This window comes from Diorhabda sublineata, chromosome 4, assembly GCF_026230105.1.
Source record: "Diorhabda sublineata isolate icDioSubl1.1 chromosome 4, icDioSubl1.1, whole genome shotgun sequence".
In the NCBI taxonomy this organism is placed as follows: domain Eukaryota; kingdom Metazoa; phylum Arthropoda; class Insecta; order Coleoptera; family Chrysomelidae; genus Diorhabda; species Diorhabda sublineata.
In genome coordinates this window covers 6,234,336-6,257,195 of record NC_079477.1, presented here as the reverse complement: position 1 = coordinate 6,257,195, position 22,860 = coordinate 6,234,336, and the positions used below count along the sequence as shown (strand labels likewise).

The following is a 22,860-nucleotide window of genomic DNA, read 5'->3' as shown; positions in this document are numbered from 1 at the left end:
TAACCAATTTGTGGACGTTTTTGATGTTTTCTGGAGTAACCACCTCAAATGGACGATCAGAACGTTAACCATCATCGGTGTCTATACGACAACGTTTAAATTCAGTAAACCAATTTTCGATTGAGTAGAGACCGGAAAACACTTGTGAAGCCATGGTTGACCTTGTACAGTATTTTTTTCATCAAGAAGCAATAATATAATTAACACACAAAATTGTTTTGAATCAATTGTTCTGAAAATAACAAAAGTAGCTTCACATAAATGGCTGTCACTGATCAAAATGTCATGAAAATGTATACATAGTCTGGTACTTCATAAACGTCATATCGATTTGACAATGGAAGCACCACCTGTGTGTCAGTCACACGACTTATAGAGTGATGTAATATAATTGAAGCTACATCAACATATTAAACGATACACAGGCAGCGTTTATATCCAACAGATCAACGCAAGATTGAATATTCCTTTTAAGATAAATAATATAAATATAACATTCAATGGTATGCTGCAACAGTTGGTTTAGAGAAAAAAAAGAAGAAAAATATAGGATACAATAGACTGTGACAAAGGAATAGCTACAAAACAGAATAGAGTAATAATGTAATAAAATGAAACAATAGAGATGAACATACAACATATAAAATTTATCAAAAAAAAAATAGCTGTGCAAGTACAAGAATAGGAAATGATGAGCGTTCACAAGCTATGAGAACCACTACCATCGCGGATCTACGATTGCAAATCCTTGGAGCTAACCAACAAATTGAGCAAAAAATTAACAACATGCAAAATGAAAATACTGACAAAAATAGCGGGATAAAGTAAGGAACGATACAATTAAACATGAATTAAATGTAGTGAGTGTTGTGCAGAAGTCAAACAACAGTTGAAATGGTTTAGACACAAAGTGAGAATGAGGAGGATGGACATGGAAACCGAAATGGCCAAAAAAAGGAGAAGCAGTAAACCTAAAAGGAAATGCAAATAACTTGGAAAGATGAAGATTGAACAGGAAACAGGCTAAATTGGGAACGAAATTGAGAAGAGATATGACCTCCACACCTATTGTAGAAAAAGTTGCGAATAAGTGAGTGTATGAAGATCACAAACATACGAGTGATATTTTTCACTCGTGCTGATAGAAAATGGATAGAATCGATTGGAAGAAACAATAGAAGGATAAATAAAGAACTAAATATCGACAAAACCACTTGAGAATTTTTGAAATTATCACGAATTCAAATCTTAATTCTTTAAATTTTATGAAATAAGTACTAGATTCTAAACTTACTGGTACCACTACACAAACATTGAGAATCATACCCTCAATACGCATTTTGCATTCAGACAAAAGGTAAACAGTTTATAAGGTTACAATTCCAACTGCTGATAGATGACGGTATTATCCAGGGAAAGGATTGTCACTATTACTTTACCAGAACAAACATTCATAACACGCTTAACATTATTAATGATCTAAAAAATTGCAAGAAAATGTAGTAGAATAACGTTTACTGAAAAGTTTCAGCTCAAGTTAGTATCTGAATTAAGTACCTCAAATGTAATGTAATTGAAACCAGAAAGAGATTTGTGAAATGAAAACAAACATTCGAATGGATGGGTTGGCTTCTTTTCTTTTTCTATACGATATCATTATAATAATTTTGTGTATTGAATTACACCCGTATTTGTAATTTATTCGATAGCCGACAACTTTGATTTGAAACCGGGTAGGTACTGAAGTAATTCCCAAATATTTAGTTATGGTAAAATATGTGAGAATTATGGACCGAATATATATAATTACTTAATTCTTTGCTTGTTTTAAGTTAATAAGTGCCTTTTCATATGTTAGTTTTCTCATAATTTCATGGCATATTCATCTACTTGTTTTAAACGTTTTTATTCAATACAAATTTAGGAAATGAAATTCGTTTTAATATGACCACGACAATGGAACTTAATAGCTAAATATCCGAACTCTATGTCCTCAAACAAAATAGAGGAAAAAGATCTGGGAAAAGATATTGCCAATCAAATTAAGTTTCCACTTAGACAGGAAAGATATTTATCTTGGAGAGCTTTGACAGCGGCTTTTGAAATATTCGCTATTGCCATTTTCAGTTCAAGCTAACGAGCAGCTTAGCGAATCAAAAATACGGAACTTAACCTAATAAGTTATTTTGCATGAGTTTTAGTACTGCAAGAGTTACAAGAAGAACACATACAGAGATTTCTAAGAAACGAAGTCGATGTCCCATTATGTTCTTGAGGTTTATTTGATATATGTGCACTATAATTTCATTTACTTGTTTGTTTGTCAGAAATAAATTGGTTCAAATATTATGCGTGCCTTATTTTTAGAATATTTGTTATCATATTGTTGCCACACAACTGAAATAAAGTCTGATCTTTTATTTGTACTCCATTTTCCAAGTATTCTGCTTACTAAAATTGGAATTTTAGCAAAACATATACGAACTGAATCGATCTGTAGTAATCATTTCATTTCACGTGGTGTTTGAGCAAATTTTTCGTTTGAAAGTATTTTGGGCAGCTCTTGACGCCTACCTTTCTACTTTTGTTTTGCTACTATTGATTCTAATAGGTAAGGTAATCAAAAAGCTGACTGATAATTCTTTGGTACAGTGAACTGTTATCGCGACGTTTTACTGAAACTTACACTGCTAGATTGGAAGATTCCATAAAATTTATTGCAGTATTATGACATTATGGAGAGTAAAGAGGAAGTTTACAAAATGTTCAGCTGTGTACTATTAATAAAAGGTCAAAAACCTTCTAGAATGGCGCTGGTGTAGTTGAAAAATATCCTTCCTTTAGGGGAGTCCTTTTTCGCTCGTAGAAAAAGATATCGAAGCAATCATGATAATCTTAATTCTATCGCTGGCTATAAATGGCAAATTGCTGTTTTAATTTGAATAAGATCGGTCCAGCAGTTTCTGAAATATTGTGGTTACCGTTTCGAAAAATGATATTTCGAGAAAATCGCGTCTGAAAGTTGACACATATGATTTATGCTAGAAATTTCTTATCACCGTCAATCTACTATGCCCAAACTATAAAATAGGCCGTCCTCTTCTTCTTGGAAGTCACGCAGAGCTGCTCCGTCTTCATTTTTCTATATTCGAACGTGTTTTACAACATCACTCTTGCGCTTTTCTGAATTATAGATCCGAGAGCTTTCACGCTATTAAACATATTCTTTGGGCCGATTTCCACTCCCATGGTTTCCAAGGTCTTCAGGATAGATTCGAATTCTTCCTTGAAGATTGTGACAGCGCGAAACGTGGAGCAAAATTCCAGATTAACGCATTGAGCGACCCACAATTCTTCTTTGGATAAATCCTTATAACTTGTGGTCTAAGTTACAAAAGCTTCATATAGTAGTTAGATTTAGGGTTACCAATACAATGGTCAGCGGTTTTTGGAACAGGCCGGCGTACGATCCGTGTATCTGCTCCTTTCCAGGGCCGTAGCCACTGAACCGAATAACGAAAAATCCTACACAGATTCTACATATATACTAGTATACTAGAAGTGATTTATGAGAACATATTTTCTTACTATTCTCTTCTTTATATCCTTCATACTGTATGACGATTCAATCAAAAATAGTAAAGATATAATAATAATGGATAATTTGAACGGAACAATAACAAAATTTAAATGGACGTTTATTATTAAATAATATACACAAAAAAGGAACAGAGCAATGAGAAGTTTGTCAATACAACCGAACGAAGAAAAGGGAATAAGCTTAGAACAAGTTTAAAGTTATGTTTATCTTGGGATGGCTATCAAGGACGACGTTGACGAGAGAGAAAATCTGGAAGCGAGGATGACGAGGGTAAGTAAACAGTTGGGAGCGATGAACGCGATAATAACATGTCAAAGAATCTCCAGAAAGACGCAGCTACATCTATACAAGATAATAAGATCAACAGTGAGCTACGGAAGCGAAACGTGGAGGAAGAGAAGTTAGATATATGGGAAAGAAAATTACTTAGAAGGATACTAGACGGTAAAAAGGAGGAAGTTTTATGGCTGAAAAGCAAAATAGTAAGATCCAAAAGAATAGAGTGACCAAGGAAAAGATGGTTCGCAGTAGTGATGGAAGACCTAAGAGAGAGGGAGGAATTCAGGACTGGAAAATGAAAGCAGAAAATAGGATAGAGTGGAAAGGAATCACTTTCATGCTATGGGCCTAAAAGGCCTGCGTGAAGCACCTATATATATATATATATATATATATATATATATATATATATATATATATATATATACAGTGCTTTTCACATAAAAGTATCCACCTTTAATAACTTTTGTAATACTGGTATTTAGAAAACATCCAAAAACACGTCAATTTATGTTGGGAGGGGCAAGCATTATGGCTTATTTAAACTTACTGGAAAAGCCACCCCCTCACCCCTAGCAGCATCCCCTTTATTTTTTTAAATTACTTGTCATATTTTTTATGTAAAATTTGGATACTCCTCTTTGAGCTGATTTCAAAAATGTATAATACTTGTAGGTTAAAGTGGTAGTTTATGAGATAAACAATTTTTCTTTTAAGAGCACAAATTTTACTTATTATTTACTTTCACCTTATTTGCCTGTACTAAAATGGGTTGTACAACAGTTCAAACTCTTTAATCTTTTTAACTGTGCTATTTATTCTACTTGAAAAATCCAAACAACAAAAAACTCTACTTTTTATTAAAGTTTGACATTGTCAACTAGAATTTGTAGTCACTATTGATAGTGTAATTTGATACATTATTTATTTTGTTTCTCTGAAATGGTTTACTCTTTGCAAGAAAGAATTGAAATTGTAGGTTTATACTACCAAAATAATAATTGTGCAAGAGCTGCTGCTAGAATATTTAACGAATTACATGACGGAAGACATGCAACTAATAAGTATGTAATTCAACTGATGGAGAAATTTACCACAACAGGGTCTGTTTGCAATAAAGTGCATAAGCGAGAGGGTAAATAACGAAGCAATCCAAGTGGCAATTTTAGGGCAAGTCAGCTTAGAGGCTCAACAACCCCAATCGTTGTCAACAATAAGTAGAGCGATCGATGTTTCATCTTCTACAGTTTTCAGAGTTCTACATAAATTCAAGTACCACCCATACAAAGTTAAGTTGGTGCACGAGTTGAATGAAGATGATTTTGATCGTCGTCTAGAGTTCCGCGAATCAATGACGCAAATTATTAATAACAACCACAATTGTTAAACAATATTTGCTTTTCTGATGAATGTTCATGGTCATTAAATGGCTTAGTAAGTAGGCATAATTGTAGATATTGGGCTGAAAGTGATCCACATATTATGTGTGAATTCCATACACAACATCCCCAAAAGTTAAACGTTTGGTGTGGTATCCTAGGTGACCACATTGTCGGACCTTTCTTCATCAACGGAAATTTAAATGGTGAATCATATCTTGAGTTACTCAGGGAAGGGGTTGACCCACGTATTACAACAATAATAGAAAATGATGATAACCTTTCCGAAGATTTACTGGTATTTCAACAAGACGGAGCTCCCCCACACTATGTTATGCCTGTCCGACAATTTTTAAACGAAACATTCCCCGCTCGTTGGATAGGTAGAAGGGGGCAGATGATGGAGTGGCCACCTAGGTCACCGGATTTAACACCCCTAGACTTCTTTTTATGGGGGTATTTAAAAACAAAAGTTTATGCTACCCAACCAGAATCTCTGGATGATTTACGAGAGAGGATAGAAAATGAATGTCGACAATTAAATCCAGCCGTATTAAGCAATGTCAGAGAGGCATTTCAAAATAGATTATACCATTGTATGGAAGTGAATGGTACTCATTTTGAACACTTATTGTAACTTCATAATCAATAGCTCAGTTAAAAAGATTAAAGAGTTTGAACTGTTGTACAACCCATTTTAGTACAGGCAAATAAGGTGAAAGTAAATAATAAGTAAAATTTGTGCTCTTAAAAGAAAAATTGTTTATCTCATAAACTAACCACTTTAACCTACAAGTATTATACATTTTTGAAATCAGCTCAAAGAGGAGTATCCAAATTTTACATAAAAAATATGACAAGTAATTTAAAAAAATAAAGGGGATGCTGCTAGGGGTGAGGGGGTGGCTTTTCCAGTAAGTTTAAATAAGCCATAATGCTTGCCCCTTCCAACATAAATTGACGTGTTTTTGGATTTTTTCTAAATACCAGTATTACAAAAGTTATTAAAGGTGGATACTTTTATCTGAAAAGCACTGTATATATATATATATATATATATATATATATATATATATATATATATATATATATATATATATTGAATAATATAATATAACAAATCTGTACCAATGTTTCTAAACTTTCAACTACCCCTCTGAATAAATATATTCATTATAAACACACTATTGAAGTTAAAAAATAAATTGGAAGTTCAAACGTGTGTTTATACATAAATTTATTATTATTTTAGGTGCATTTGCACTATAATAAATGCTTCAACAACTAAATGATTTAATTATCATTTTCAACGTCTGTAATGTTCACTCATACAGAAGAAATATTCATTAGGAGAGAAATTCTTTGAGATGTGCCTCATTGATTTCACAAACACTATTGTCTTCAAATTCAATTTATATATGTCTTCCCAAACCAATTACTATGAAAATTTGATCAACAAATAAATACGAGATATCATCAAAAAATAAGGTGAATTGATTTTTATGGCAATTACTTATGTTGTATCTTAAAACAAATTGTGACAAGTTTGAATGTTTTTCGAGGCTACTACAGAAATTGTGGCAGGATTGTGTTTGTAGTTGTTGTCGGGAAACATGGATCTTGAACAACTTATTGGTAGTTTTAGTGCAAACGTGGCTCAAGCAATATTGGTATATTGGTATATATGATTGGAGACTGTTTACATGTTGTATAAGCATCTTGGAAGTGGAAATAAACCAAATTAAAGACGACAGATGTTCATTGATCTCCAAAAAGGACGAAATTGTACAAAACTAGAATAATAGAATGTTTGTGAAAAACGAGCCATGGGTTTTTTGTTTACCATGACAACGCGATTTGCCACAAGTGATTCGTGAGTTTGTAGCTACTAAAGCACTTCCTGTCCACCTATATCCACAGTCAGTTCTGTCTTCTGGCACTTTCCCACAATAAAAATTGTGTTGAAAGGGAAACATTTTGACACCATTGCTGAGAATAGCCTTCCAGATCTGCTTCTTGTCATATATTCAAAATTGGGATAAGTGTACTGGTAGCCAAAAATGGAAAATCGTCAATTTTTATGTCACTTTTCACTTTTTTTGTAAAAGGGTAATTCACCATATTCTTTGATCTCATCTAGTATATAATTATATGTAACCATCGAATGCTCTATCGTCTTCCCAAATCTTTTCTTTTATTATAATTTTTACTTCTTCAATTTGTTTTTTAATCACTTTCTTTTAGCTATTTTTGTGAACTATTCTACTTGTCCTGTCTAAAGGTACTCTGAAATTGATATACTTATATAAAATGAAACTTTTCAATTTTCAGATTTGCACGTACCCATACCATACAAAGTGACACCAAGCACACTACTGAAAACTTTTCATTCACCTTGCCAGCATGCTTCTTTATAGTTCCCCTTATTTTTTTTCCAGCTCATGATAATCAATTTGAAAATGACATTTCAGCGGGGTACAGTGAAGATAGCGACTACACTTCAGACCTAAACTACCCCGTAGGGCAACACCCTAATTCCTCAGCTTCTCAATTTAGATCGGCCGCTTATCAAATCAATACTCCACAGAGATCTCTGGAGACCTCCAGAGAAAACTCATCGGAACGGGCTGATACTCCTAACGCGTATAATCACCAGCAAATGTTGGGTGTTTCACAAAACCAGCAGCATCTTAGTCCTGATGTTCATAGACGTCATTACCAGGTAAGTTTTCATATAGGACTTTAGAATCCAGTTCCAGTGATGTTGTTTTGCTGAAACAACTAAGTATTTAAACTATTTCAAATGATTTTGGTTGATGAAGTGAGAAAGTCCATTTCAGAAGATGCTGTCTTGAACACAACATAGAAGAAAAGGTCGTTGCGAAGAATATTGGAAAATAGGATACATTTTGATATTATTTAGCTTAAAATGAGACGGAATGTCAAGAGGGTCGTTATGGGATTAGTTCTTTATGCTCTAGGAGCAATTTTATGAAGGCGATTCATTTATTTTAGCAGATTACTATGTTGTGGGCTTTTAATTATTAGGTTATTGTTCGAATGAATCATTTTTTTAGTAGATATAAAAAAGTGTTTTAGTTGGTAGTGAAGTTTGTTAACCTACTCTTCAGAGAGTGATGAGAAAAATGATGAGCTGTCAGAATTCTTCTTTTAAATTTCATTTCCTGCATCGCTTGAAAGAGGAGGGAAGTTCAAAAGTAACTATGAAAATTGTTATAATACATATTTTTCTTTACTTCCATCTTGAAAATGTTTTTTGTTCAATATATATATTTCTGTTTCAGCAGCATCCTTCTTCTACGGATAATTGTGCGACTTACAAGAACAATCAACGTAGTCAAAATTCTAACCAACTTCAGGAAAGTAGTACTGATACTGAACCACTTTTTTATAATAGCCGGCCCCATAATCAGAAACTTAGTCAGTCAAACTATTCAAGGTGTGTGTATATTAGTTTGATAAATTTTCCGATTTATTTGCATGGATAATGATTTGTTATGTTTGGTGAGTCGTATGAAAAAATATTTTTTAATAAAATATAGAAAGTACTGAAAGGTATTAAGAGTCATCTGTTCTTACCACTATTACTATTATTGCCATCTGAAGATAATAGGAGTTGGATAAGGGTTTTTCTAATCTCGAAAACATTGAATAATCCCACTTGAACCGGCAAAGTCCTGCGTTAAATTAGCAGTAGCTTCGAGTAACTTTCTTAAAGTAACACAATAACGATCTGCATTGTTAGTCTGGCTATGTTTCAGATAATTGATCTCGATTACACCAAATTAATCCTAGAATATTATAGACGTAACTTCACTGGTAGAGACTTTTACCTCAAATTTTACTTCTAGTTCATATTTCGTTACTTAGAGTACACTATTTATATGAGGGTCTAGTATTGAGCAGCTAGAACAGCCGTGTTTGCTGTAACCTAGGTACAGATTTTCTGGTATGTAAGGTGCAGGTAAGTTTGAGACACCAACAAATGAGCAGTGTCTTGGTCAAAAGAATGTCTACAGAGGTTATTAACTACGTAACTTTCGTTTTACGTAAAGGAGCCTCCGTTCTCAAGAGAATACGCCACATCGGGAAAGGTCATAAGCTCATTTTTATATTCAGGTACGTAGAGAGGACACGATCATCTCCTTTGGTGCAAGGGTGATGGAACGTAGAAACAATGTTGGTGGTGCATATATGTTTCCTGTCGTCTTGCTGTTTCCTTCTCTTAACAGTAGCAGCAGTAGATGGGATGATGGAAGGAAGCGCAATCATTCCACTTATTGAGTATATATATGCATCGATTTTTACATGCTGTCACCCAAATTACCGTCTTATTCAAGGCAATCATTCAAGACTTCATGTGCGTGGAATGTGTTGTGTTATATTGGAGGTAGGCACACACCATAAGTGGTGTGTGTCTTCCATCGATATGTTTCTTCGATTCCATTACGAGTTATGCTAGTATCATTTTTCCCCCAACACGTGTCGTGTTATTTTCTGTCGTTGAAGAAATATCTTGTACTGCATAATTGAAAAAGCGGCACCATGCTATGTTGTTTGATTATTACTTCTCCACCATATACTTCAAAGATTTTACTATGAATGACAAATGCGGGCATCTTATTTTCTTCTAAAATTCGAATTACGACTCGCTGGTCTACATAATGCCATCTGTCTTTACTCTAGGAAAGTTCCACTACAACATGTAGTTCGAATGTGTCGAAAATTCATCTCTCGTACATTTTGACCATATTTACATTTGACATGATAGAATTAGAAATATTTCATGATTTTCTGTAAAAAGAAGAAAATAATTTAATTATGTTTTAAATAGATTTAGGAAACGACAAGATTCTTCCTTTATTTTACCGTTTTTTACCGTTCCGTGCTTTTATAACCTTGTTTGTTTATTTTAACTATATCGTGAGCTGTCGCTGCTAGAAAATTTATAACTAGAACTAACAACTTTCACTCTGGAGTTCATTTTATCTCAGTATGAATAAAATTTTTAAAGTATAATAAAACAAGGAAAAAGCTTGAAGTTCAAGAAGCTGCCAAATAAATAATATTAAAAGTAAATAATTGTAAACTGAATAAGCCACAGAATAAATCACATTGGATATCCAAGTACTTAGAATATTAATTTTGAATACGTATATATATATATATATATATATATATATATATATATATATATATATATAATTGAAATTTTTTCTTTGTTTGATAAACATTTCATTTAGAATTTAATTTTGGAAATATTTTTCAGTCGTGAAAATTGGATGAGTTGTGAAAGTATGAGTTACAATCAAAGTAATGACAGTTTTGATGCTACTTACTACGCAGACGCCAATGAAACTTTGATGACACAATATTCCAAAGGTAAAACTGAACAAAAAGAATATAAAATAGACACATTGCCGAAATTCATACTCGCCCACGTAAATTTTAAAATTAATGATTGCTCTTTTTCGAACATTTGATCACTATTCCAATATTTTAGATATCATTGTTTAAAAAGTGATTATTAAATTTCAATTAGTACTTATGCCTGGCAGTAGATGTTCAATAGATTAAGGATATTGGCGAGATACTTTGGACGAACTTGTACCAGCAAACTAACAGTGTTAAAGGGAAACGTGAAACTAAGCGTCATAGGAGTAACTAATACGAGAGAATATCGGTGTGTAGCAGGCTATATACGTCAAAATCGAATCACAACATTATCAGCTGTCCGAGATCAATTCATTGTATCACAATATAGCAGAGTCTTGCTGGAACCAATTACCGATCTAGGAGACCCTTAAGAGTAGTCAAGTCAGCCGCTTGTATAGAGGAACACAGATGCTACCTTTTATCTCAGTGGCGTTATGTCTTGTTTACAGAAGTTTACAGTTTACAGTTTACAGTTTACAGTTAGTGACAGTCGGAAACTTACAGTTTGAAGCGACTATGTTTCTTGAAGGTATAATGCATAATTATCGTATTCTCATTCCTCTCCGAAATGAAATTGGAGCAAATTTTTCTAGAAGACAATACTAGGCTCTACGCAGAAGAAGAAGTCAGAATATTACCGTGGTCAGCAAAATCGCCAGAAATGAGATTTGGTAGGATGAACAACGAAGAAAGAAACAGCATGCCGATGAATTACCATTAACGGCCTTATTGTTTTCAAGCACGAGATTCTCAAATTCTAGTAATCATTTCACGATGCCCTATTGTCAGTATTTTTCTTTAATGAGTAGAATTCAACCAATTTGCTTTAGATACATGATCAAATTAAATGTACTTTGTAAATACACTTCTTGACTTATCATAATAGAGTCTCATTTAGACAAACTTGGATGGTTCAACAGTTTTGCGATGTGTGTATTTTATAAATGAAAGAATTTCTATCATTTTTTAAATTTGTTATACTGTTTTCCAAACTACTCTGGCAGCATTTCCATACTTTTGATTTTACATCATATCTACCAAGTCTAATAAATGGTCTCAGATCTAGGCATTTGTATCTCCTTAAAAGTAATAATTCACCCGAGATTCACATTTCTGAGATCATTTGTTGACTTTTTAGGTGTAAACCAAAAAGTTTAAAGACTGAGATTCTTCGATATTTTGTAAATTTTTGATTAATCCTCACGACTATGGAATACATTTTTATTATTTATTACAAATACGTCAAATGTGACTGATGTGAATATTGACTTGGTAGCAAATTTTACCTAAGTACATTTTTTGTTTTGACCTTTATCTCATATTTGGGATATTTCCAAAAATGTTTTTTGTGGGGTAGTTTTTCATTATTTTCTGTCCCCCAAATAAATTCCACATCGATTCATTGAATGAATATTATAATCAATGATATTGATAAATGCGGGTTTACCTTTTGAATTGTAATTTGAATCCTCATTTTGGAGGATTGAAACTAAACTAAAAGAATGTAAAACATTCTAAGAGAATGGTCCCAGAAGTACCTGGCATGACCAAGAGATGACGGTAGTTGCTTGAAAAATATCACTGTATTAGAAAGTACACAATCTATACAGCCACGTTATTTAGTATTGTTTTTATGTTTCCTGTAAATTTGTAAATATAGAAAAAATTGGTCATCGTTATGTGAGATACAATACTTTTATTTAAAAGGCGTTAGCGCATCCAACATGAAGGATGAACTAGATTCTACACTGGATGAGACTGCTCCTTCGTTATCGTAGCAGAGTTTAAGCGAGGCCGTATTACGGTGCGAGCTAGCAGACATAGTAGGCATTACAATAAGTGCGGTATATCGCATATTAACTGAAAATTTGGAAATGAAAAAATTGTACGCAAGAAAGGTGCCATGTTTGCTCACAATATAAACAATATAATAAAAACATCCTCTTGAAGATGTTTTCATGGGGTGTTTGGCAATGTTTCACAGAAATAAAGGTGAATTTTTCCGCCGCTTCATAACCATGGATGAAATGTGGGTCCGTTATTTCACAGTCGAAACAAAAAAACAATCGAAACAATGGACTCAAAAGGGAGAACCCGCTCTAAAGAAGGCAAATACCCTTCCATCTGCAGGCAAGGTGATGGCGTCCGTTCTTTGGGTTGCGTGAGGGGTTTTTTTCTTTGACAATCTTGAAATATGAAAACCATCAACGGTGAGTATTATACGAATTTATTGAATGAAGAAATCACTTGAAAATGGTCGCATTTAGCTAAGAAGAAAGTGTTGTTTTATCAAGGTAATGCACCAACTCACACATCCGTTAGGTTAGGTTATTGCAATGGCCAAACTTATTGAAATAAAGTTTGAATTTGCTCAACACGCACCCTATTCTCCAGATTTAGTCACCGAGGTTTCCAAAAAATGGCTCGGTGGTCAAAGATTCTCCACCAATGTAGAGGTGATGTCGGTAGTTAATGGCTATTTTGAGGAGCTTGACGATTCTTATTATAAAAAAGGGTATCGAACTTATTGAACATCACTGGGAAAACTGTATGGAGCAATGTAGTTGAGCAATAAATATATTTTTTTACCGAAATTTTTGTGCTTTATTTTTTGGGTCAGGTACTTCTGCGACCATATTCGTTTACATGTAAAGTACATATATCATAAAACTTGATTTTTATTCGTTGTAGCTTCTTTAAAAATATAAATTGTTTTCAATTAATTAGCCGTTTGTAGTTTAACGTAAAAAATTAGCATGGTGTCAAATATTGTATTTACGGATTATGTCATATAATCTTTAGTTCAGTTTGAAGAACCGATGTACTTTCTTTGAATTACAAAGCGAAAGAAATATATTTGCATATATTTGAAATATTTTTTTGGAAATATTTAAGCATACCCAATAATAAAAGTTCCAAGGATTGTTTAGTTGTTGACAAGTTGATAAAATAATATGGATTTTCAGGACGACGACCCAGTTTAGAGAGGCAAACTACATTGTACGATGATGCTAGTTACGACTATGCTGGGTATTCTACAAGCACTGTCAGCAGGTGAGATATAATATATTATTAATGCTAAGATTCTAAACCAAACGAGTGAACGTTGCGTTTCATTTTTGGTGAAAATTTCAAATTCGAAACTTCTACAAAAACTTTCTAATTTTATTATGATGTGCGTTAATTTATATTTGTTTTGCAGTGATATACCTCAATTGAGTATCATAAATTTGAGATATTTAAATAATTATTACTAACATATAAATATGTATTTTTCCACAACTCGTTAAACCTATAGGCTATTTTTGTAGAATAGCACAAAAGAGTACAAAAATTGCTCAGATATCTGTCAGTTATGCTACTCATAGAAATTAAACAAATGTAACAATGTACGCTTTTAATCCTTTTCACTTCTTGCCGCTAACTTATACATTCCTATTTGTTTGAAGGAAAGAGAGGAAGACAGATGATTTGACAGTCGATCCACCTAGAAGTAGGATTTTGACTCGTTTTTTTGTAGCCTTCTTTGAAAACTCTGAAAATCTAACCAAAATTTTTTGTTTATTCACCTCTATAAAATTCTTATCACATATGTTTTGTCAGTTTTTTCCGATATACAGCTTTGGTAGGCAATGTTCTAGAAATATAAATCTTTGAATATTAATTTTAAACTGAATCATTTCTGGCATTTCGAGGTACTGTACATTCTTGGCTAAAATGAAACTTTTGGCTTTTCACACTGAACAGTGAGAACTATAAAAAACCAGCGTCTTTTTTAGAAAGCAACCAGCAAAAGATGAGAATGTGGATGAGAGATTAAGTTCAAAAAATGAATAAAAAACAACCTGTGAGATAATCACATTTCGATCATAATCTTTTATGTGTCTACAATTCTTCCCTTACCATAATAGGCTTGTATTGCTATTTTTTATGAAATATGTGTGCTACATAATCACAAAGAAAAAAATGTCGATAAGATTTTCAATCACACAACAGTTAAAAAATGATATCACAGGAGCTATTTTCACATTCTAAGAATTCCATGTTACCTTTTGATTAGGGATACATTTTTCTTATTGATTGTTGTTGAAAAGTATACGCGGATATATTGAAAAATTCTTAGCTTACTAAGGCTAAATATTATATTACTCAACAGATTCCCCTCTTAATTGGATACATTTATTACAGCGAATCTGCAACGTCTCTAGACCTCTCAAAAAAAAATGTTTCTCCTTGCTCTGCAAACCAGACTTCCACAGAAAAAATTCACAATTTTTTTCAGATGAGAAAGAGATGATAGTCGGACGGAGCCAAATCTAGTGAATAAGAGGGGTGTTCTAGTAATTCAAACCCTAAATCACGAACTGGTCTAGGCTAACTAGATATCAATACATCCTCGTATATCATATATAATAATTCAATTCAAGATACTTGTTTATAAATAAATTCTGAAAGTTATGGGCATATAACGGAATTCAGCCAGTATTTTAAAGGATCTTATCATATGATAATATGGCTATGATGTTCTCAAAGATGTTCTCGATCGATATTCCTCGTTCCTTGGTTATTACAGAGAGAGCTTTGAATGACCCTCATAAATGTATGTAAATTTGAAAAAACTGTACAATGACCTATCAATCTAACGATTACTGGAAAATCCGTGTTTCAATAAAATATTATATTAATAAATTCACCCTTACTAACAGGTATAATAAATAATCTGTCATCAGATATAAACAAAAGAATTATGTTAACAAACAAACTTTTATTACAAGATTTTATTAGAAAATTTCGTGTCTAAACTTAATAAATTATTTGATTTACATCACCTCCTCATGAGCTTTAGATTGCGTGGAAGTCTGCACAGAAGTCTTCGCCTGCTGCTAGATGAAATTTATGCATTTATGTTCTTATACCGGTTTTTAGTCAATTTCCATTGTGACCGATTGAATACTTTTGGTATAAAATGTTTTGTGGGATACGTAAATTTTGAAAGATAAAATATTTCAAACTACTAATTCATTGGAAATTCCACTTACCTCTAGGTATATTTTTGAAGCCAAAAACTACGCAAAGGCTTGAGAAATTGTTATGTAAACTAAACAATTTCTACAATTTTTGTCATTACAGGAATACTTAACTGACGCCACGAGGGCAATATCTTATGATGTTATAGATTTTTTTCACCAATTTTTGACGTGGAAATGAAACCTGGGCGAAAATCATCTATAACGTTTTCTCGGCCTTATTGGCAACATTTCAACCAATCAAATCCAAATTCACACGATGAACATATGTTTATTTTGATAAATTATAAGTTGCATCTATTATTTTTTCAACTCGAACTAAGACTTCGGCTATGATGATTTGTTTACAACAGCGAGTGACATTCGTAACAGAGGTTTTACAGTAACAGTTTGCCCTTGTATCGTCAGTCTCGTTATTAAATAACAATACTTCATATATGTTTTAAGAAATTATTATTTTTTTAAGGTATTCATCATTTCAACAAAATAAAAGTGTGGAGGAATACTATGATTCGCTGCCCTATCCAACTCAAGACGAACGATTCGGACAAGAAGATGAAGACCGTCAATGGGATAGTGGAGGGTACAATATGTACGTCCTTCCAAAACCAAGAACGTCTAAGAAATTACCTACTATACCAGCCCAACTGCAAAATATAACTAATAAGCAACTACCTTCTATACAAAATTTACAAAATACAGGTGATTGTTGAAGAAAAAAAAATACTGTAAATAGATATTGCGTAGAAAATAGTTTTCCATACACATATGTTAACATTTTAAAGTAAGATTAAAAATAATTCATTTCTACTACTAACATACTTATACAAGGTTCACACTCTGCCTCATTTGGCGACCCACATAACAATTCATAGATGATTTTTGTTCAGTTTGGTTAGAAATTTTATTATGAATAGGCTCACATCAGAAAAATGCTTGCAAATTGTTCAATGTTTTTTGTTCAATTTATGGCGTACACAATCATTCTTGGGTATGTGGTACGAATAACAATAAATATTTTCCAGACCACGTTCCTGACAAATAAATTAATTCGTTGGAGTCTCAGCAACAGAAATTGCTATTGTCTGACTTTATGGAACATTGTATGAAGAAATTTGGTCTTAGATACTCTCAAAATTCAGATCGTTAAGTAATTCAGTTATTTATAACTAATTTTTTATGCATACGCCTTCTGTAACAGATTCATGGTTAACCACACCACGATAATTGGAAAACACGATAAGCATTGTCTTGATTTTCGATAGACTTTGATTTGGTGTTTATAGTTTCGACTAATTTTTAGAGTTCTATTCGCTAGATTATTGAGTAGTTTCATAAAATTACGTCTCATATACCACCTCAGCTATAAGCAGTGACCCGTCTCGTACCCAAAACAATCAAAATATGTTAAGTCTATCCATAAGTGATTTTGGGTGACTCTGCTATCTCTCGGATACTAACAGGGCGAATTTTGAGCTCCATTTCTTGAACTTTGTGATCTTATCCTCTATAGGTTGATGGGCGATTCGCAAGAGGCAAGCTTTTGACAAAGTTACGACCCTCACTTTGTGTTTTGTGTTACTCAACTACTTGCGTTCGAGATAGTGTAGTTCAAAATACTACATTTTCAACTATTCCGTAGTCGTTATGGTCAATATAACCAGCACAGTTTAAATGCATCATTCCGGGTCAATTTTGATCGGCCTATAGATTTAATTATGAATCATTTATCATATCTTGATTAGATGTAACAATCTATTCAATTTTTTATAGATACCTATTCCTTATATGATGAATCCTCGAGACCAATGTCCACCGGCCGTAGAAAAATGCCTCAGATACCGACCAAAATAAATTCTTGGAGGCAATTCTCCCAGCAAAGTCAAGAAGAAGGCTGCAAATCTCCAGAATCCTATACTCATCGAGGAGCCAGTCTTCCTCCAACGCCAACAAAAAATTCCCGGATAATGGCAAGACTTACGCAAGCATTAGAGCCTACAAGAGCCATGACTCCCGGACGCAAACTTCCTACCCCTAACCTTAAGGGAAAGAGGAACAAGCAACTGAAAAGGACCAGCTCCGCTGATGATTATGGGGAATCTCAAATAGACAATACTTATGTTAGATTTGGTATTCCATTTTTATATTTATAATATGTTTATAGCTAATTTAAGAATTTATAGGAGCTATAAGTGCCACAGAAAATTATAATGAAGACTACAATTATGCATATCAAAGTACAGATAACTTGCCAGTAGCACAGGACATAGATGTTTATACATTACCATACGTAGCCAATGATAAGAGTGTAGCTTATCCCCAAGTTCCAACTAGTACGACATTTCAAAACGATTTTTATTATACGACTGCTCAAAATTGCGATTACAATCAAACTTATTACAATGATGATGTTTATAGGAAACAAGGATTGAGTAAGTATTCCGGAATTATAAGGAATTGTATTAAAAATATCCTTATTACATTGATTATTGTATGTCCTTTAACTATCTCAATCAATTCGATTACCAAATTTTGATGTTAGGAGATAGGAGGATTTCAACAATGCTGTGTTGGAAACCCTAATTCTTTTCCGTAGATTCCAATGAAGACTGTTTTGCGTGTAGCCTTACAATTTTTTTCCAAGATATAATAAATTTCCAATGTGTATAAACGTTTACTATCTTCTCTGGGTTCTCGTTTACATTCAGTTTGTTCTTTTTTCTAGGTGATATGAATACAAATCACTTGATCCAACAAAACACAGATAGTTTAGAATCCCGAGACGATGAACTTAAAGATTCGTTTGATACGGTTGTATCATCAAAGAAATCACTTTATGTCGGATCAGTCGTGGATACAGTCCTCACAAATACAACACACAATTTAGACATAGCACAAAAGAATATCCTGAACAGTATACCGATTCTTGGGGACCATCAGGTGAGTTCAATATACTTTATTTCTAATCAGTGTCCGTGCGATTTCACTATATTTGTGAAAAGAGCCTTCTTGAAACATTTTATAAAACTTGTAAATATATGTATCGCATTTTTTCAGCAACAACAACAGCAGACGCCATTCAGAGCAATAGAAAACACAACAGCGCTTCCTAGTATCACCGTAGCTGCTCAAGTGCACAATCACAGTAGTATGGGAAATAATTCAGTCAATGGCAAAACGATTTTGAAGCAACCAAATTGTGTTGATACAAATTATTATGGTAGCAATCAAATGAATCAGTTGAATCAACTGGAAAATGATAAAGAATTACAGGATGATAGTTATTTAGAAACCGAAGAACCCATAGAGGAGTATATTGAAGAAGAGACTGAAGGTAGTATTAGTTACGGTAAGTATGCGGTTCGGTCTTCATATATTCTCAAATTCTTTTACTTACACAATCATTTCATAACTTTATCAGCATTAAAAAGGACGAAGATTCATATCAAACTTTAAGTCAATCTTTATTTTGTCAAGCAGTGAATTAATGGGTTCCATGAATTAATTTAGAATTTAGGGTAATATGATCACTAAAGATTTCTTTTCATTCTCAAGGTTAGCTAACTGATATTCTGTTATTTAATTTCCGATATGGTTGTACTAGATGAGTTTCTGTCTCACCAAACACAATGCTATATAAGGGAAATTCCATTCTTCATTCTGTATTGTTCTTTGAGAGTTTATGAACCATTTTATATTGATGATTTTTTTGCACAACGCTTTGTTGTGCATCACTGAATTGATGGATGATGGAACTTGGGTTGTAGAAGGAGAAGAATCTATAATTATTTTTGCTATGAATTTTTTTCTTATTTAATCCTGATGCCTTTCTACCTTTTCAAGTGTAAGGTTTGTTAGAGTTGCGTCATTGTTGACTCCGTTTCAATTATTTCCTAACTCTTGATTCGTTCTAACTTATCCTTCGTTCCTTCGTTTTCCCCGGCCTTATTTCTTCTGTCCAGCTCATTTTATTATATCTGTTTTATTCTTTATTTTTTTAGAAATATCTTTCCTGTACTCTATATTTTGCTTTTTGTTCTTGTGGTATATCTATGAATCTGATCCAAATGCTTTTTTTTTATTTATTTCTGTTTCCATTTTTGTTTTATTTTCTGGCTATAAACTGTGTCTTGTGCTAGTATCATGAGAATGTGTTTAATACTGTTCTTTAACGTTGCTCTATATTTGATTCTTCTAATTTTATCTCATGTTTTTTGTTCATTATTATCATCGTCTAAGTCTTGTATTCGTTTATATTCATATTTTTTATCTACAGATTGTCATTGTATGTATCCAATCCAATAATTTTTTGAATGCGTACATAAAATTTACTGCTGACTAGTATATATTATAACTGTCATAAAATACGTTTTTCCAATACCTACGTTAAGTATTGATCATAATGATCCTAAGCATACGAAAGTTTTGAATACCACTGTTTACTGATTATAAATAGTTCTGGAAGATCTGGTTAGATCAGCTTCAGCATCAAAGCAATGTGTGAAGAAAACTTTTAGAATTTAATGTATTTAATTATTTTTAGGTCAAAATGCAGTAAATCAAGCAATAAAACTCGATTCCCCATTGTCTGTGATACACGTAGAAAATCGAGAAGAGAATGACAGTAGTGAAACACATATTATGCGCAGTAGAGAACCATCACAAGCTAGTGTTATTATGGATCCGTATCATCCAGCGGCACTGGCCGCGATGCAAAGGGCACAACAAGCTGGTACTGGATCCAGGAGGTCTTCTGCTGAGCAGTCTTACCAAGTAATTCGCATATTTACTAATCATATGATTTTCGTATCTTTGAAAATGTTATTTTCCTTGATTTCTTATTCAGCTAAAAACAATTATTCTTTCTAATTTTTGACAAATTTTACTATTCTTTCCTTCAATTTTGTTAAATTCTTTGTAGACTTACGACGATCCGTACTTGAACTATCAACGTAAAAATGGAACTGAACCCAGTATTCCTAGCCGTCGTTTATCTGTGAGACGGTCACCCACTGCTCAAGAGCAACTTGAAGACGTATTAGACGAGGAACACTTACAAGATGTACAGAAGGAGGTAAATGAAATCATTACAAATATAGAATTTGCGCGATTCTTCATATGGAAGTTATTTAAGCCCTTTTCCCATCTGTGTATTGTATGCATAATGAAAAAACAAATTTATATTCAAGTAGTAATACATCAATTAATAAGTCGTGTGACTGACACACAGATGTCGCTGCCATTGTCAAATCCATATTACGTTCAAGAAATACCAACTTTCAGAAAACTATGAGTAAAATTTGATGACATTTCGATTAGTCAGAAAAAGTGACATTTTAATGAAGCTATTTTTTTTATTTTCAAAACAATGGATTCGAAACAATTTTTAGTCTTAATTTTCATTGCTTACTAGCTTTTACCCGCGGCTTCGCTCGCATCGAATCCATTAAATAAGTATCAGAAATCATTATAATAGAAAAGAAGAATGAACTCTGTAGCTATATTAGAACCTGAGATATAGATCTATGAATGTAGAAAAATTGCCAAAAACCTACAAAAATCCATAACTCCACATTGAATGTCCGCGCCTAGCACCTCTCCAACTCAACCGATTTAAGTGTTCAAAAACTCAAAGAAAGAAGGTGTTTCAGTGAGTGTTCTTAAACCAAAACGAACTCTGTAGCTATATCAGAACCTGAGATATAGATCTATGAATGTAGAAAAATTGCCAAAAACCTACATAAATCCATAACTCCACATTGAATGTCCGCGCCTAGTTCCTCTCCAACTCAACCGATTTAAGTGTTCAAAAACTCAAAAGAAAGAAGGTTTTTCAGCGAGTGTTAATAAACCAAAAAGAAGTCTCTATATTGAATAGAATCTGAGATATTGAGGATAAAACGTGTGTATGTGAAAAACTCCCATAAGTAATGTACAGGGGGAAATCGCTTTTGAGTATAATTTGAGAATGGTGAAAATTAGATGAAATCCGATGGTTGATGGCTGATTTGTGCATCAATACCTTTCATTAAAAAAAAAATTAAGCAAATTGGTTGAGTAGAACCCCTGAATGGACTCGAAATGGAAATCATCAATTTTTTTAATATATAAGATTGACGAAAAAAAATACTGTAAAAGTATTATCCGACCTCATCCACCGTATAGTCCAGATCGAGGCCTCAGTGACTACTGGCTATTCGCTGACCTCAAAAAATGCTCGTCGGTAAGAAATTTAGCTCAAATGAAGAAGCAATGCTGAAACTGAAACTGAAACCTATTTTCAGGCAAAAGACAAATCCCTCTTTAAGCACTGCATCGAGAAGTTAGAAAAGCGTTGGTATGAATGCGTTTTTCTTAGTCATACTACTTATTGAGTAATGTAATGCACAATGTGTTGTTTACGAACACATGATTTCTATTTGCTTTTAACATGATGTAGACTGTTTTATATGCAAATGTGTATAATTTCGTTTCACAGATAACTGAAGAGACGAGCTTAGTTGTTCCAGAGATACATGAAGAAGAATTGAAAGAGCAAAGACCTCAAATTACCGCTCAACAGAGATGGTTATGGGCCTACAACAAAATCATAATGCAGCTGGACGTGAGTACTATTATTAAAATATTAATATTCGAGAACATTTTCAATGAGCGTATAAAATTCTATACGAAATATTTTCGAGAAATCAGTCTACTTTTGAAAATATACATTTTATAGGTACTATGATTATGAAAAACTTTCGTAGCTATAGAAAAGAGCCAATCAATCCATTTTGACGTATGACGTTAGAGCGTGATGCTGGGGTTATATCTCTTTCTGTTTTAATTTATGGTTGTTTTCTGGCGTTGCTGGTTCTCTCTTTGTTATTTTCCATAATATTGTCCATAAAAGTTTATTTGTGTAGGCTGAATTTTCCGGGCCGAGACCCGCAATTAGTTAATAGATAATTGTTGTTCTTTTCAGTGGATTTGGGTTCTTTGTTGAGAAATGATGAAGTCCAAAGTTGACAAATGTTCAGTTTATTGAACAGAGTTTCAAAAGGTACCTGTCAGTGTAGACAAAAATCAGTATCTAACTTTTACAATTTTAATAAGAAAAATATACAGGACTTTATAT

General features: G+C 33.1%; 1 protein-coding gene across 1 annotated transcript in view; it reads left to right on the top strand.

The window, feature by feature from the left end:
• The window catches only part of LOC130442346 (uncharacterized), a 60,896-nt gene extending 38,348 nt beyond the window's left edge, over nucleotides 1-22,548 (top strand). Inside the window, exons 7-18 of the mRNA XM_056776376.1 lie at nucleotides 7,698-7,981; nucleotides 8,568-8,719; nucleotides 10,550-10,662; nucleotides 13,683-13,770; nucleotides 16,210-16,445; nucleotides 17,517-17,873; nucleotides 17,927-18,175; nucleotides 18,469-18,683; nucleotides 18,801-19,092; nucleotides 20,287-20,516; nucleotides 20,665-20,817; nucleotides 22,222-22,548. Coding sequence (XP_056632354.1) covers nucleotides 7,698-7,981; nucleotides 8,568-8,719; nucleotides 10,550-10,662; nucleotides 13,683-13,770; nucleotides 16,210-16,445; nucleotides 17,517-17,873; nucleotides 17,927-18,175; nucleotides 18,469-18,683; nucleotides 18,801-19,092; nucleotides 20,287-20,516; nucleotides 20,665-20,817; nucleotides 22,222-22,461 — 2,609 coding nt within the window. The 3' untranslated portion in view covers nucleotides 22,462-22,548. The remainder of the gene's footprint in view (nucleotides 1-7,697; nucleotides 7,982-8,567; nucleotides 8,720-10,549; nucleotides 10,663-13,682; nucleotides 13,771-16,209; nucleotides 16,446-17,516; nucleotides 17,874-17,926; nucleotides 18,176-18,468; nucleotides 18,684-18,800; nucleotides 19,093-20,286; nucleotides 20,517-20,664; nucleotides 20,818-22,221) is intronic.
• Nucleotides 22,549-22,860: the final 312 nt, after the last annotated feature.